This window comes from Callospermophilus lateralis, chromosome 14 (assembly GCF_048772815.1).
Source record: "Callospermophilus lateralis isolate mCalLat2 chromosome 14, mCalLat2.hap1, whole genome shotgun sequence".
Lineage (NCBI taxonomy): Eukaryota > Metazoa > Chordata > Mammalia > Rodentia > Sciuridae > Callospermophilus > Callospermophilus lateralis.
The window spans coordinates 60259945-60272163 of NC_135318.1; the positions used below are offsets into that span (position 1 = coordinate 60259945).

The 12219-nt window shown below is 40.6% G+C and overlaps 1 protein-coding gene across 1 annotated transcript; it reads left to right on the top strand.

Annotated features, from left to right (window-relative positions):
* The first annotated feature begins 1395 nt into the window (after positions 1–1395).
* LOC143380497 (uncharacterized protein C2orf78-like) lies at positions 1396–8390 on the top strand. Its single transcript, XM_076833562.2, has 3 exons — positions 1396–1492; positions 4912–5673; positions 6475–8390. Exons 1-3 carry the CDS (start codon positions 1396–1398, stop codon positions 8388–8390), a joined length of 2775 nt encoding a protein of 924 aa, XP_076689677.2.
* The last annotated feature ends 3829 nt before the right edge of the window (positions 8391–12219 follow it).

Consider the following 12219-nt stretch of genomic DNA (forward strand, 5'->3'; position numbering starts at 1 on the left):
GTCTTCTACCTCTTGAGTGTTTGTTTCCATTGTTCAGAGTATATTTTTCAAAGAATCAGGTCATAGAAAAGAAGAGCCCTGCATCTAGAAGTTGGAAGAAGGTAATATTGAGAAGTATATGAATGCAAAATCAAAGCTTGTCCATGAAAGAATGTCTACAATGAAGAGGGGTAGGCAAAAGGGAGCAGAAGAGTTACAAGTCCCACCTGGCCCAGCCCAGCCCAAAGACAGTAGGATTCAAGGAGAAACTAAAAGAGAACCTTGACCACATTACTCACTACAGGGTGCACTCAAAGAACATTACCATACTCTTTAGCCATAAAGAGCTCTTTAGTGCTGAGGTTGTGACTCAGTGGTAGTGGGATCACCTAGCATGTATGAGGCACAGGGTTTGATCCTCAGCACCACATAAAAATAAAAGAATAAAATAAAAATTTTGCATGTATCTAAGACTAAAAAAAAAGCTCTTTAAAAAATTTTTTTTTAGTTGTTGTTGAACATTTATTTTATTCCTTTATTTATATGTGGTCCTGAGAAATAAATCCAGTGTCTCACATATGTTAGGCAAGTGTTGTACTACTGAGCCACCACCCCAGCCCAATAAAAGCTTTTGAATCTCTTTTTTTCATCCTTAAAGGTAGCAGTAAGTTTACTACTCAGATCAACTTCTATGGTTCCAGAACAACTACACTTACTTGCTTACCCTACATGTCTCTTTCTTCCATATCCATGGATATTAACTGTAGATGTAATATAAAATTATTATATACATACGCTTATATTCACACTATTAAATACACACTAAGACCTACTATGATGTGAAACATAATATTCATGAATAATTTTTAATCAACATTAAGAAAGAACAATGAGAGCTTGTGTTGTGGCTCAGCGGTAGACCACTTGCCTAGAACGTTAGAGACCCTACATATGATCCTCAGAACCACATAAAAATTACAAAACTATTGTGTCCAACTAAAAAATAAATATTAAAAAAAGATAGAACAATGAAATAATTCCCAGAAAACAAAAGTATAGTGAAAATGGACCTACCATGTGCCTCTTGCAGGGTTTCACCAGTTCAGAGAGCCATTTAGCTTCTATTATACCTCTCCTGTCACCTTCTCCACCCAATCAACTCTCTTGTCATTTTACCCACCCAATCCCACCTTCTCCTTGGGAGTCTGACCACCCTATTGGCTACTTCATACCTTTAAACGGCCAGTTTTGTGACATCATTCCCCCACCAAACCTACTGCCACCTGATAGAATCTTAGGCTTGCCATGCAGTTGTAAACAAATTTGGATCATCGCAAGTGACCAGTAACCAGTAACCAGTCATCAGAGTGGCCAGTGGCCAGTAAACAGTGACCAGTGACCTCCATACTGGGAAACATGCATTCTCTAGCCTCAGCCACCCACACATCCTCTGGGGTGGTCTCCTCATCCTTTGTATCTGCAATTGATGTGACCTCTTCTCTGACCATGTCAGGTACGGAAAGAAACTTTTGAAAGTTTTTCATTAGACTTTTCCCTGCCTAAATTTACTAATGGAGTCTAAAGAGCTTAGAATAATAGGGGACGGATGGAACTAGTAATCTGGACACCTAATTTCACTTTTGACTTTGACATATTCTAGGTATGGAACTGTGAACCATCTTGTGCTCTCTCACAAAAATCTGTTTCCTCATCTGCTGCATGAGGATAACACACTGGTCCCTTAATTCTCTAATATTGAGTCTTTAGGGGCATGTTTTTACAGAGGGAAATCAGATTTTGGGGGTGTGTTTGTTTCAACTGAAAGAGAGAAATCCTAGGTGGGGTAGAATCCAAGAGGTTTGCTCTGTAACAGTATCACTCTACCAAAATTCCAATTCAGTATTTCAAATTTTGACTGGGGCATTAAAAAAAGGGACATTCACATATCTGGGAGTTTCATATTTAAACTAGGTGAAAAGAGAAACAGGGAGAGGGGAGCAGGAGACAGGGCTGTAAGAAGGCAGATGTTCTCGGGAAGCAAGTTTGTGACTGTTTAGGGACCGAGCAACAGGAACTCTCTGGAGAAGAAAATATGAGAGGGAGAAGAAAATGTCAGAAGAAAAGAGAGGAAGAGCATGATGTTCTCAAGAAAAAGGAGGTTGGTTGGGAGGTATGTGAAAGAGAAGCAAAGATTTTAAATTGACTCAGAGTATAGAGTGAAATCTTAAATGAGGCTGTTTTAGAGAATGTTGAGGTTCATGGACTAGCAAGGAAACTAAGGTTAGAATTAGGGTACCACTGGAGAAAACAGTTTATGAGGAAAGTCACATTTGGATATTTGGTGTTTTTTGGTGTGGCCCCTTTGAACACAGATGACTTTGACTCTTTGAACATGAACATTTAAGAAGTATGTTTTGGAAATGACTCTTCCTTGAAGAGTTCTTTTAAGACATATCTATGCTAAAATGGCTGTTATTCAATACATACTTGTTGAATGAATTGTTAGCAAATAATAATAAATTACTTTTGAAACAAAAATGACTCTTCCTCCAAACATGCTGAAGAAAGTGGTTCTAGACAGAGCTGGGGATAAGCATTTTCCATGTCCTATTTTGTTCTGATTTTTAAACTACAGGGATTTCTAAAAACTGTTTTGTCCAAACCTGCATCAGAAGGACACATTCCTTTGTGTGATATAACCTGTCAAGGCAGAGCTGTTTTTCATCTTTACAAGCGTTTTCTTTCTAAAACAGACTATATACAGATAGTCATTGATGATTTCTAAATCTAATAATCAAAAGAAAGAACTATATAAGAATAAAAATTCAAGCTCACACCCTAATTCCAAGTTTATTTAAGTAATTATGTAGAGACTTTTTGTTTTATCTACATTTCAAATAATTGTTTGGGGCTGGGGAGTAGGGTAGCTCAAACATTTTTGTTTTAATTTTGTATTAATATAAAGGGAGAAGAAAATGTCAGAATAAAAGACAAAATTTGTTTTAATTTTCTTTTTTTATTATAGTGGTGATGGGTTTCTCAGACTACAAGGACAAGATTTACTTTTAAATATGATTATACACTAGGCTTCCATGATTTTGTTAAAGCATTTTTTTCTGTTATTTTATAACTGAAATGACTATCAGAGAAAGTGTTTATATTAATTGAAATATCTACCTAGTGGAATTAATGTCTTTTATTGGGTGTGGGTAATCGTTAGAGGAAGGTAAACAAGCACAGTAATGAAATTACTTTACACTTATTGTTTTTTCTCTAGTATGTACAAAATTTCTTGCTTACTTCCTTCTGTCCTCCTTCCTTTCTTCTTTCCCTCACTCCCTCCATTTCTCTCTTTTCCTCCCTACCTTGCTCCTTGTTCCTTCGTTCCTTCCTCTCATTCAATCTTTCTTCCTTTCTTCTCTTCTTTCCAGTTCTGAGGATTGAACACAGGGTCTCATGCGTGCTAGGAAAGCATGCCACCACAAGCTATATCTCCAGCACAATTTATTTGGTTTCTCAGATAGGATCTTGATGAATTGCCCAGAGTGACTTTGAATTCCTGGTTTCCTGCAATCCCACTGCCTCAGGCTCCCGAGTGCTTGGACCAGAGGCCCACCACACCATGCCCAGATTCATAGTGCTTTTGGCTTCAGTTTTTGCTTTTCCACGTGGCTACCCATCTGTAAACTTTTACCTAATTTTGAGGCTTATTATAAACTTTTTTGGAAATAGATTCTCTGTCTATATGTACTGGTGGAAAATTCATTCAAAATCACGTCCAATAGTGACCTATGTTTTGATCAACAGTATTCACTAAAATCCAAGAGACACATTCACTTTTCTAATATTGTATACATGATAACAGAACCTCATTTCTTAGCAAATTTGCTATGCACTCCCTTTTGCTACATATCCACAAGTTCATTACTATCTAGTCATTCCTTTTAGTTCTGTGTCGTTTTCTATTTTTGCTTCTATCTTTCCAGATCATCTTGAATCTCTCCCAATATGAAACTTTTTTGTAACATTTATTTATTAGTTGTAGTTCTACACAATACCTTTATTTCATTTATTTTTACGTGGTGCTGAGGATTGAACCCAGGGCCTCGCATGTGCTATGCAAGTGGTCTAATGCTGAGCCACAAACCCAACCCCCATATGAATCTTATATGTCACTTTTATTCATCCATGAATTATCACTGTTGGTGTTACTATAACGACACTAAAGATGAGTAACCTGAAGCTCAGAAAGTTTCAAGTTTTTTCAAGAAGCATTTCTTGAGAAACTTACTTTCAGGTAGTCATTTTCATGTAGCATCAGTACATAGGTTTGAAGAGGGAAAGAATGACGCTTAAATTACCATTTGGATGGTAAAACTGAGCTCTAGGAAATGTCATGTTACCCTCACAAGCAAAGTGCACAAGCAAAGTGCACTTTACTATGAACAGGGAAAAAACAAACTTCTGTTTCTCCAGACTTCTCGTCTTTGGAACAAGAGTCCTGGCCAGGGAGCAGGTTTCCATAACCTGTTGCTGATTTTGAACAAGTCAATCTCATTTCCCTGACCCTTGGTGTACTCATTTGCTAACTGGTAATGTTGGGGTTTTCTCTGAGTTCGAAAATGCTTCAGTTCTAGGGCAAATTCATGAGTCAATACTAGTGCAGGCTCACTAGTTGGACAGGTAGAAGCATGCTTTTAGGGAACAATGTGTGAAGCAGACCACTTGGGACTTCTGTGCCCAATTTGAGAGAAAAGGCAGGTAATCAGAAGACTACTTGCAGCCATCCTAAATGGACTGATTTGGGGTCTCTCAATGATTATTGGAATAAGGACCCTCTTGATTACTACAACATTAAGATGACATTGTTCCTCGAATATCGTAAGAATCTGCCTGTCTCATCAATATTTCACCACCCTCTTCTTCCTACAGAAAATTTCCAAAATTCTTCTTTACATGGAACTGCAGACTCTTTGCAGCTCTCTCTTCCTGTGGTGACGAATGCAGCTTCCCTGACAGGAAGTGTCTGCAACTTCTCCAGAGCCTCTGCTCCAGCTGCCACTTCAGCATGGTTACTGCCCTCAACCTGTGGCACCTCCTTTCAGCCACTCATGGGCAGTGCCTACCTTTATCAACATGCTAGCACAGCCATGGTGTCTGGGGTTACTGGCCAGAACCAGATTCCCATGGCACCTGCATCACATCCAAGTATTTCTGAGTGGTATATCCCAGGAAGTGCTGAAAAGAGCTCATCTTCACTCAGGGACTTTAATCTGACTGTCACTAACCAGAACACAGCAGATTATTCCCTGTCTATGACATCCCAGTGTGAAAAAACTTCTGAATCCAATATCATGGTCCCTGGGTATACACCACTATCTGCTAGGCTTGTTCAGGTGACACGAACTCAGATTGCAAATCAGGGACAGAGCCTCTCACTACCCCACCAAGAAGGAAGCCAGGTCTACTACTATGATCAAAACTCTCTGGCGACTCTGCTCTCTGAAGAACATGGCCCCTGCCTGCAGTCCTATGGCTCTGTGCCATATGCAGGAAGTGGTGCTGCTGCCCCTCAACCAGAAATGGTGACAGTGCTGAAGGAACTTCAGCCCACAAATGTCCTACCATCAGTCCCTACACCTCTGATCTACTACTCTGTGTCCACTCAAAATAGAGAAGGAACACATTTTCAAGGTGAGTAAAAACAGCAAGAAGGGGAAGGGATGAGATTACCATTCGAAAGGAGGGTCCAGTTTTCAGCTGTGGTCCACAGATCCCCAGAATTTTAGTCTTGAGATTTTAACCACTAAACTTGTTCAGCAGTCCCCATTTTCAGACTCTGTAAGAGAAGCATGCAGGAAAGTACAATGGCCATCCATGCTATTAAGAGACCTCTAGGAGCACACAGAAGGAAGCCACTGTTCACTATTTTTGCACTTCAGTCCAGCTACACCACCACACTACAAATTTACTTCCCTAATTTTACTTTGGTCTCTTAGAAAAATACATCAACACATATCAGGGTGTGACAGTTTAGTTGTTCCTTAATTGACTGCAGGATTTAACCTCTGTATGTAGAGATGCTGTCCAACACAGGAGTTCAAAACCCCTGACCTTTCACATTGATTTCATGAGTAACAGCTCCACCCTCTCCTAGTTCATGGTGTTAAGTGTTCTTACACTCTGGGGAGTGTGGAGAGAATTGAGAGGCTCCTATTTGAGATTGAAAGACTTCATAAAACAGTTTTTCTGTATTTCCCACAGAGGAGACAAGTGCCTTACCAGAAACCCATGCTGCCATGGTGATGTACCAGCCCAAAAGTAAGACAACAAGGGATCACCTGTAAATAACACGCAATTCTTAACAGATACCTGTCAGTGGTCCTTCAAAAGAGTTAATAGAAATTCTTTCTCCACCATAGGTGGTTTCCCTGAATAGTGTGTTGCTGGGAAGGGGGAGCATCCTACTTACCATCGTCCTTGATTCCTTTGCAGGGATGGAAACTTCCCTAGGGATGGAGGCTTCCTTGGGATTACAACTTCCAAAACAGACATTTTGTCTGCCACAGCCTCCAGAAATCCCATATGCCTGCAAAAACAGAAAAAGCCAAATAATTGAGAGAAACTCACAATCTGAACTTGGGGACATTTCCATAAAAACTCTAGTCCAGAGACCTACTGATTCCTTGGCATTGCCCCCAAACCAAAGCCAGGAAAAAACAGAGATTCAGAATTTGTGTGAGATTAACACCATGCTCTCAGAGCCGCTGGATGCCTACCAGATTGCAATGGAGAACCAGGATCCTCCACTACTCCCTTTAGACATCCCTGAAATCCACCAGCTTCTGGCCTCCATTGGTCCTCTGGACCAAGAGGAGAAGCCACATTCTGAAAATACCCATCAGGGAAACAACAGCCTGAGTCTTGAGGACCAAGGCACACTTGAAAATGGGATTGAATGCAGCAGTGGGTTTGGAGACCTCACTGCACTGGTGGGGGATTTTCACCTTCCTGAGCTTTTCAGTTCCTTGGAAGACTTTGACCAACCTGAAAGTCCCACAATAACAAAATCCAATGACACCAGAGCCATCATGGTGAAACAGGGGCAGGAAATCACAAGTGGCATAAAGGGTCCTAGTGAGCCAATGAGGAAGAACAAACATAAAGCCTCAGAGTGTCCTGATGGAACTCCTCAGGCCAAAATGCAGCCAAGGGACCTAGAGTGCACATTGGAAGGAGAAGGTGCTCACAGGGATGCAGACAGTATTGGGGCCCCTGAGCACACATCCAAGCACTCTAACAACAAACCTCAGAAAGCTGCATCCAGAAGGAACAGCAAGGCTAAGGGCCATGGGCAGGAAAAGACCAAGAGGACCAGAGAAAACAACTCCAGGAAAGCTCAGGAGAAGAAGCAGCCAGGCAATAAAGTCAAGGCGGAAGAGAAGCCAACTGTGCCCAAGATGAAATGGAAGAGGAAGCAACCTGAGCTTTGCCAAGAGGCCTTTAAGAAGCCTCGGAGCTGTCTCGGCATGCACATGCTGGAGTCGGTGCAGGTTTTCCACGCACTGGGGAAGAAGAATGATAAGAAAACTGGGCTCTCTTCCTCCCGGGCCCCGGGACACTCAGGCACTACCCAAGACCCCCGTCCATGCCCAGCTATGAAACCATGGCTGGCGGTTAAGGGTCCTGAGAAAACACAAGTCAAAGCCCAGAACCCAGATATCAGTGCTGAAAAAGAGAGTCTCTCTTCAGCAATTCATGAGCCTCCACCACCTGGGAAGGTAAAATTGGTACCTTTGCCTTTTCTGACCCTGGAGAAACCTCCACCTCGACCAATAATCAATCGGAGGCCACAGTCTCTGGCCTCACGCAGACCCACTGGGGCTTACCCTGCCCAGCCTGGCCCTGCTAGCTCAGCTCAACCCATGGCAGTCAACCAATCCCAACCAGCTACTGCCAACCCATCTTGGATGCGTCCTGCCAAGCCAGCTCAGTCTGTTTTGACCCATGCCATTCAGTCAGGTGTGACCACTTCTACCCAGCCTAGTGTCCCTCGGTCTGCTGCTTCTGGGCCTGCACCCTACAAAACATCATCTTGCACCTCTGTCCAGTGGCAACCCGTTCCCACTGTTGGGACCAAGCCCCAGTCACAACCACCCAAGCCTCACAACCAATATCTTCTCCAAGACTTTGCCTTACAACCAATTCCATGGAGGAAACCCAATGTTCTTGGGCAAGTAGTATCAACTCCCATCACCAAACAGCAGAGGCCAGAGCGGGAAGCCATGAAGAAGAAGGCTCAACAAGAGCGTGAGAATGCTGCCAAGTACACTGCTTTGGGGAGAGTGCAGTGCTTCATTGAGAGGGAAAGAGAGATGGAGATTTCTCGCTACTATGGCTACACAATGTAAGAGCTGCTGAGATCAGTGGTGCCACTTAGGGACCAAATAGTTTTCCACATGTATATAGATAGAGAGACACATTTATTTATTCTCAGATGCTTTCAAAGTTTAATAAAAATGTAGTATAATTCCCTAACACATAATAAAGAGGCCTTCTGGTACTACTGAGAATTGATAGAAAATAAAGAGGCCTTTGGGTACTACAAGGGTACCAAATAGTTTTGCACATATATACATAGATAGATACAAAATTATTCATTTAGACACAGTTCAAAATGTAATATAGTTGAATACAGAAATGCTATAAGATTGATAGTTCGCTACTATGGCTACACAACGTAAGAGCTGCTGAGATCGGTGGTGCCACTTAGGGACCAAATAGCTTTCCATATGTATATAGATAGATGCTCATTTATTTATTTTCGGATGCTTTCAAAGTTTAATAAAATTAAGTAAAGAAATGTAATATAATTCAGTAGCACAAATTAAAGAGGCCTTCTGGTTCCACTGAGATTTGGTAGTAAAAAAAGAGGCCTTTGGGTACTACAACACTGCCAAATAGTGTTGCACATATACACATAGAGAATAGATACAAAATTATTCATTTAGACACAGTTCAAAATGTAATATAGTTGAATACAGAAATGCTATAGGATTGATTAATAGGTAAGTAATTGAGATTCTTTATGGTACCATTTGAATATCAAATAGGTTTCTACATATATAGAGAGGGATACATAGATATAGAGTTATACACTAGTAGATTTTTAAGACTTACAGTAGTTGAATAAAGATATGTAATAGAATAGTTTGAACACTAGTAGATTTTTAAGACTTACAATAGTTGAATAAAGATATGTAATAGAATAGTTTGAGAGATAAGTAATAAAGAGACTTTCTGATATGCTTGGGCATTACATAGTTTTCCACACATATGTAGATACAAATTTTTATATGTAGATATGTAGACAAATTTATTCATTCTAATACATTTAATACAATTTAATGAAATTGAATGAAGTAATTTAATAGAATTTATTAATAGATAAAATAGAGTCCTTGTGTTACCACTTAGCTACAAACCTTTTTCCTCATAGAGGTATAAATATGTATCATTCCAATATACTTTTAAAACTTAATACAGTTGAATAAAGAAATGTAGTGGAATTGATTGATAATAAACAGGACTTTTGCACTGGAATGGCTGTTAAGTGTGGTTTTGTTTGGTAGAGGTGGGGATCAATGCCTGCATGAGAAGAAATTTGGCCAGGATAACAGGGATAAAGGCTTGGAATGGGGGAAAGAAGAAGGCATATGATCCAGCACTAGGAAGGCACAAAAGAAGAGAGATGTATGGACTTACTGGAAGAATGAGGAATTGGCAAAATGGCTTACGAATGATACAATGTTTGAAACTATGGTTAAAATGAGAAAATGTCAATCAAGTTGAAAATGGTAGGAAATGCCTTCGGGCTGACCAGAAGAAATGCAAAAATCTCGCAAAAAACTCTCATGCAGAAAGGCATAGGTCTTTTGACCTACCTGAAGGCATTTTACAAAATAAGTTTCAGGACACATCTCCACCATGTTTGGGTCCCTGAAGATCCTAGCTGGGAAAGGTGGATACAAAACAAGGGGACTCTACCAGGGGAGCCACAAGGGTTCACAGTTAGATCCTGAGGGTAGCTAATAACCTGAGACTTGGCCTAGTGAACTGCAGCAGCATGAGGCCCACCCAGAGCATATCCTGGAATAAATCACCATTGACTCAACACCCATGCACCAGGGCAGCAGAGAGGCACTACTTCAATTAACCTTCACACACAAGGTCAGTATCACTCAGTGACACTTTACTGATGATCTACTGCTCTAGGATCAAATTGTATGCAGAGAAGCAAAGCCTCAATCTGAGGCCTGTGGCCTTGAGTCCTCAGTGTTGGCAAGTCAACCTGGCCTGTCCCGCATGAAGCAATCCTGGCTTTCAGAGCACAGCATAGAGAGGTTAGGGTAGAGGGTTGCGGAGAGAGAGATCACACTTGAAAGGGGGATAAATACTGAACTGAGAGTTTTGCCAAGTCCTCCTCCATTGATTCTGGCGCGAGCCACCTTCAGGGACCATTGCCATCAACCGAAGCTCAGGAGAAAATAAATCGGTTCTTGGCGTCCATCTCCATCCAATGCGAGCAGAGTGCGCATGCGTAGGGAGCTTCCTGCCAATAGCTGCAGGACCCAGAAGCCCAAGGGTTGGCTAGAGGTGTGCAGGCTCTGGGCGAGGTGACAGTCCTGGGGCGCAGCTGCCCTGAGAGAGGGTGAGGTATCCAGCGGGAGGATAGGAAAGAAAAGGAGTGGGGCAAGAAGATGATGGAGGCAGCAGACCATTACCATGAAAAGATTAGTACTTTTATATTTTTAAATTATTTCTTAAAGTAAAATTCATCATTAAAAACGTTTAGTTCAGGGGCGTTAAGTAGTTTCACGAGGTTGTGTAACCATCGCCACTCTCTAATTCATAACATTTTCATAATCCCCAAAAGAAAACCTTGTCCCTGTTAGAATTTATTCTCATTCCCACTACCCCCTGGCCCCAGCAACCATTAATCCCTCTGGTTTTTCCCTTTCTGGACATTGCATATAAAAGGAATCATACAATATGTGACCTCTTATATTGGGCTTCTTTCGCTTGGAAGACTGTTTTCAAGGATCATCCATGTTGTAAACTGTGAGTCCTTCCTCCCCAGTTAAGACTGCCTATTATCACATTGTATGGATATACTACATTTGTTTATCCACACATCCCTGGTGGGAATTGCATTGTCTTTAATTGTAATTTACATTGATTGAGAATTTTTTGCTCAAAGTTATTCTGCTCCCCTTGACATTTAATACATAATGTCAATAATTTGCTCAAGGGTAAGAACTACCATTTAACTGCAAATGTGGGATTTGAACTCTGGCATTCAAAATTTGAAAGTAATATATTCACATGATAGAACAATCACAAAGATGCAAAAAGAATACTCAATGTAAATTCACCCATTCACTCCAATTTTCCAGCCACCATCTTCACCACTCTTCCCAAAGGAGACATCACCTTTTTCCAATTTTTGGACCCATCCAGAGATATTATTTAACCCCAAAATGTAGTTATCACAATTTCTTGAATAATTTGTCCTACTGATTTGAAATGTCACCTTTATGACATATTAATTTCCTATGTGTATTTGCATTCTTCTTTCTAGAATTTGCCTGGATTTCTTGATTTTCATATTTACCAGGTCTCTGGGATATTTTTAATTATCTGTTTGATTTTTTAAAAAATTCTTTCTTCTTTCTTTTTAGATATTATCTATTATGTTCATTCACTGTGTTCCCTTTAGTTCCATCTTCCTTTGTTTTCTACCATATCATCTAATTTCCATTCATGTTGTTCTTTTTTTCTTTTGTGGAACATAAATCTCACCATTTCAATCATGTTATAGCATTAAGTAGATGCACAGTGTTTTTCAACCAATCGCCACTATCCAAATCCAAAACTTTTCACCACCCCGAACAGAAAGATGTATCCATGATATAATTCCCCATTCTCCTCTCTGGTTGTGGCCTATTTTGCATTGTTTGGTCTACTGTCTTTTAGCTAGTATTGTGAGAGAGGGCTACCATCTGATCCGCTTGGTGGGTCCTTTACTGACTTGTTTTCGTTGTCTGAGAGGATGCTATTCTCCTTCTTCTTAGAATACCTTTATGTGGGATTTGGTTTCCTTCTTTCTTGTTATGCATTTTTATGCAAAATTCATTTTCTTTGTGAAAGTATGGTTGAGGACAGGTTTCTTATGTGATG

Bases quoted from the DNA above. Each gene is read 5' to 3' on its own strand.
- LOC143380497 (XM_076833562.2), top strand. From the start codon at position 1,396: ATGCATTCTCTAGCCTCAGCCACCCACACATCCTCTGGGGTGGTCTCC. The intron at 1,493-4,911 runs GTACGGAAAGAA...TTCTTCCTACAG, and splicing joins CTCTTCTCTGACCATGTCAG to AAAATTTCCAAAATTCTTCT. The intron at 5,674-6,474 runs GTGAGTAAAAAC...ATTCCTTTGCAG, and splicing joins AGAAGGAACACATTTTCAAG to GGATGGAAACTTCCCTAGGG.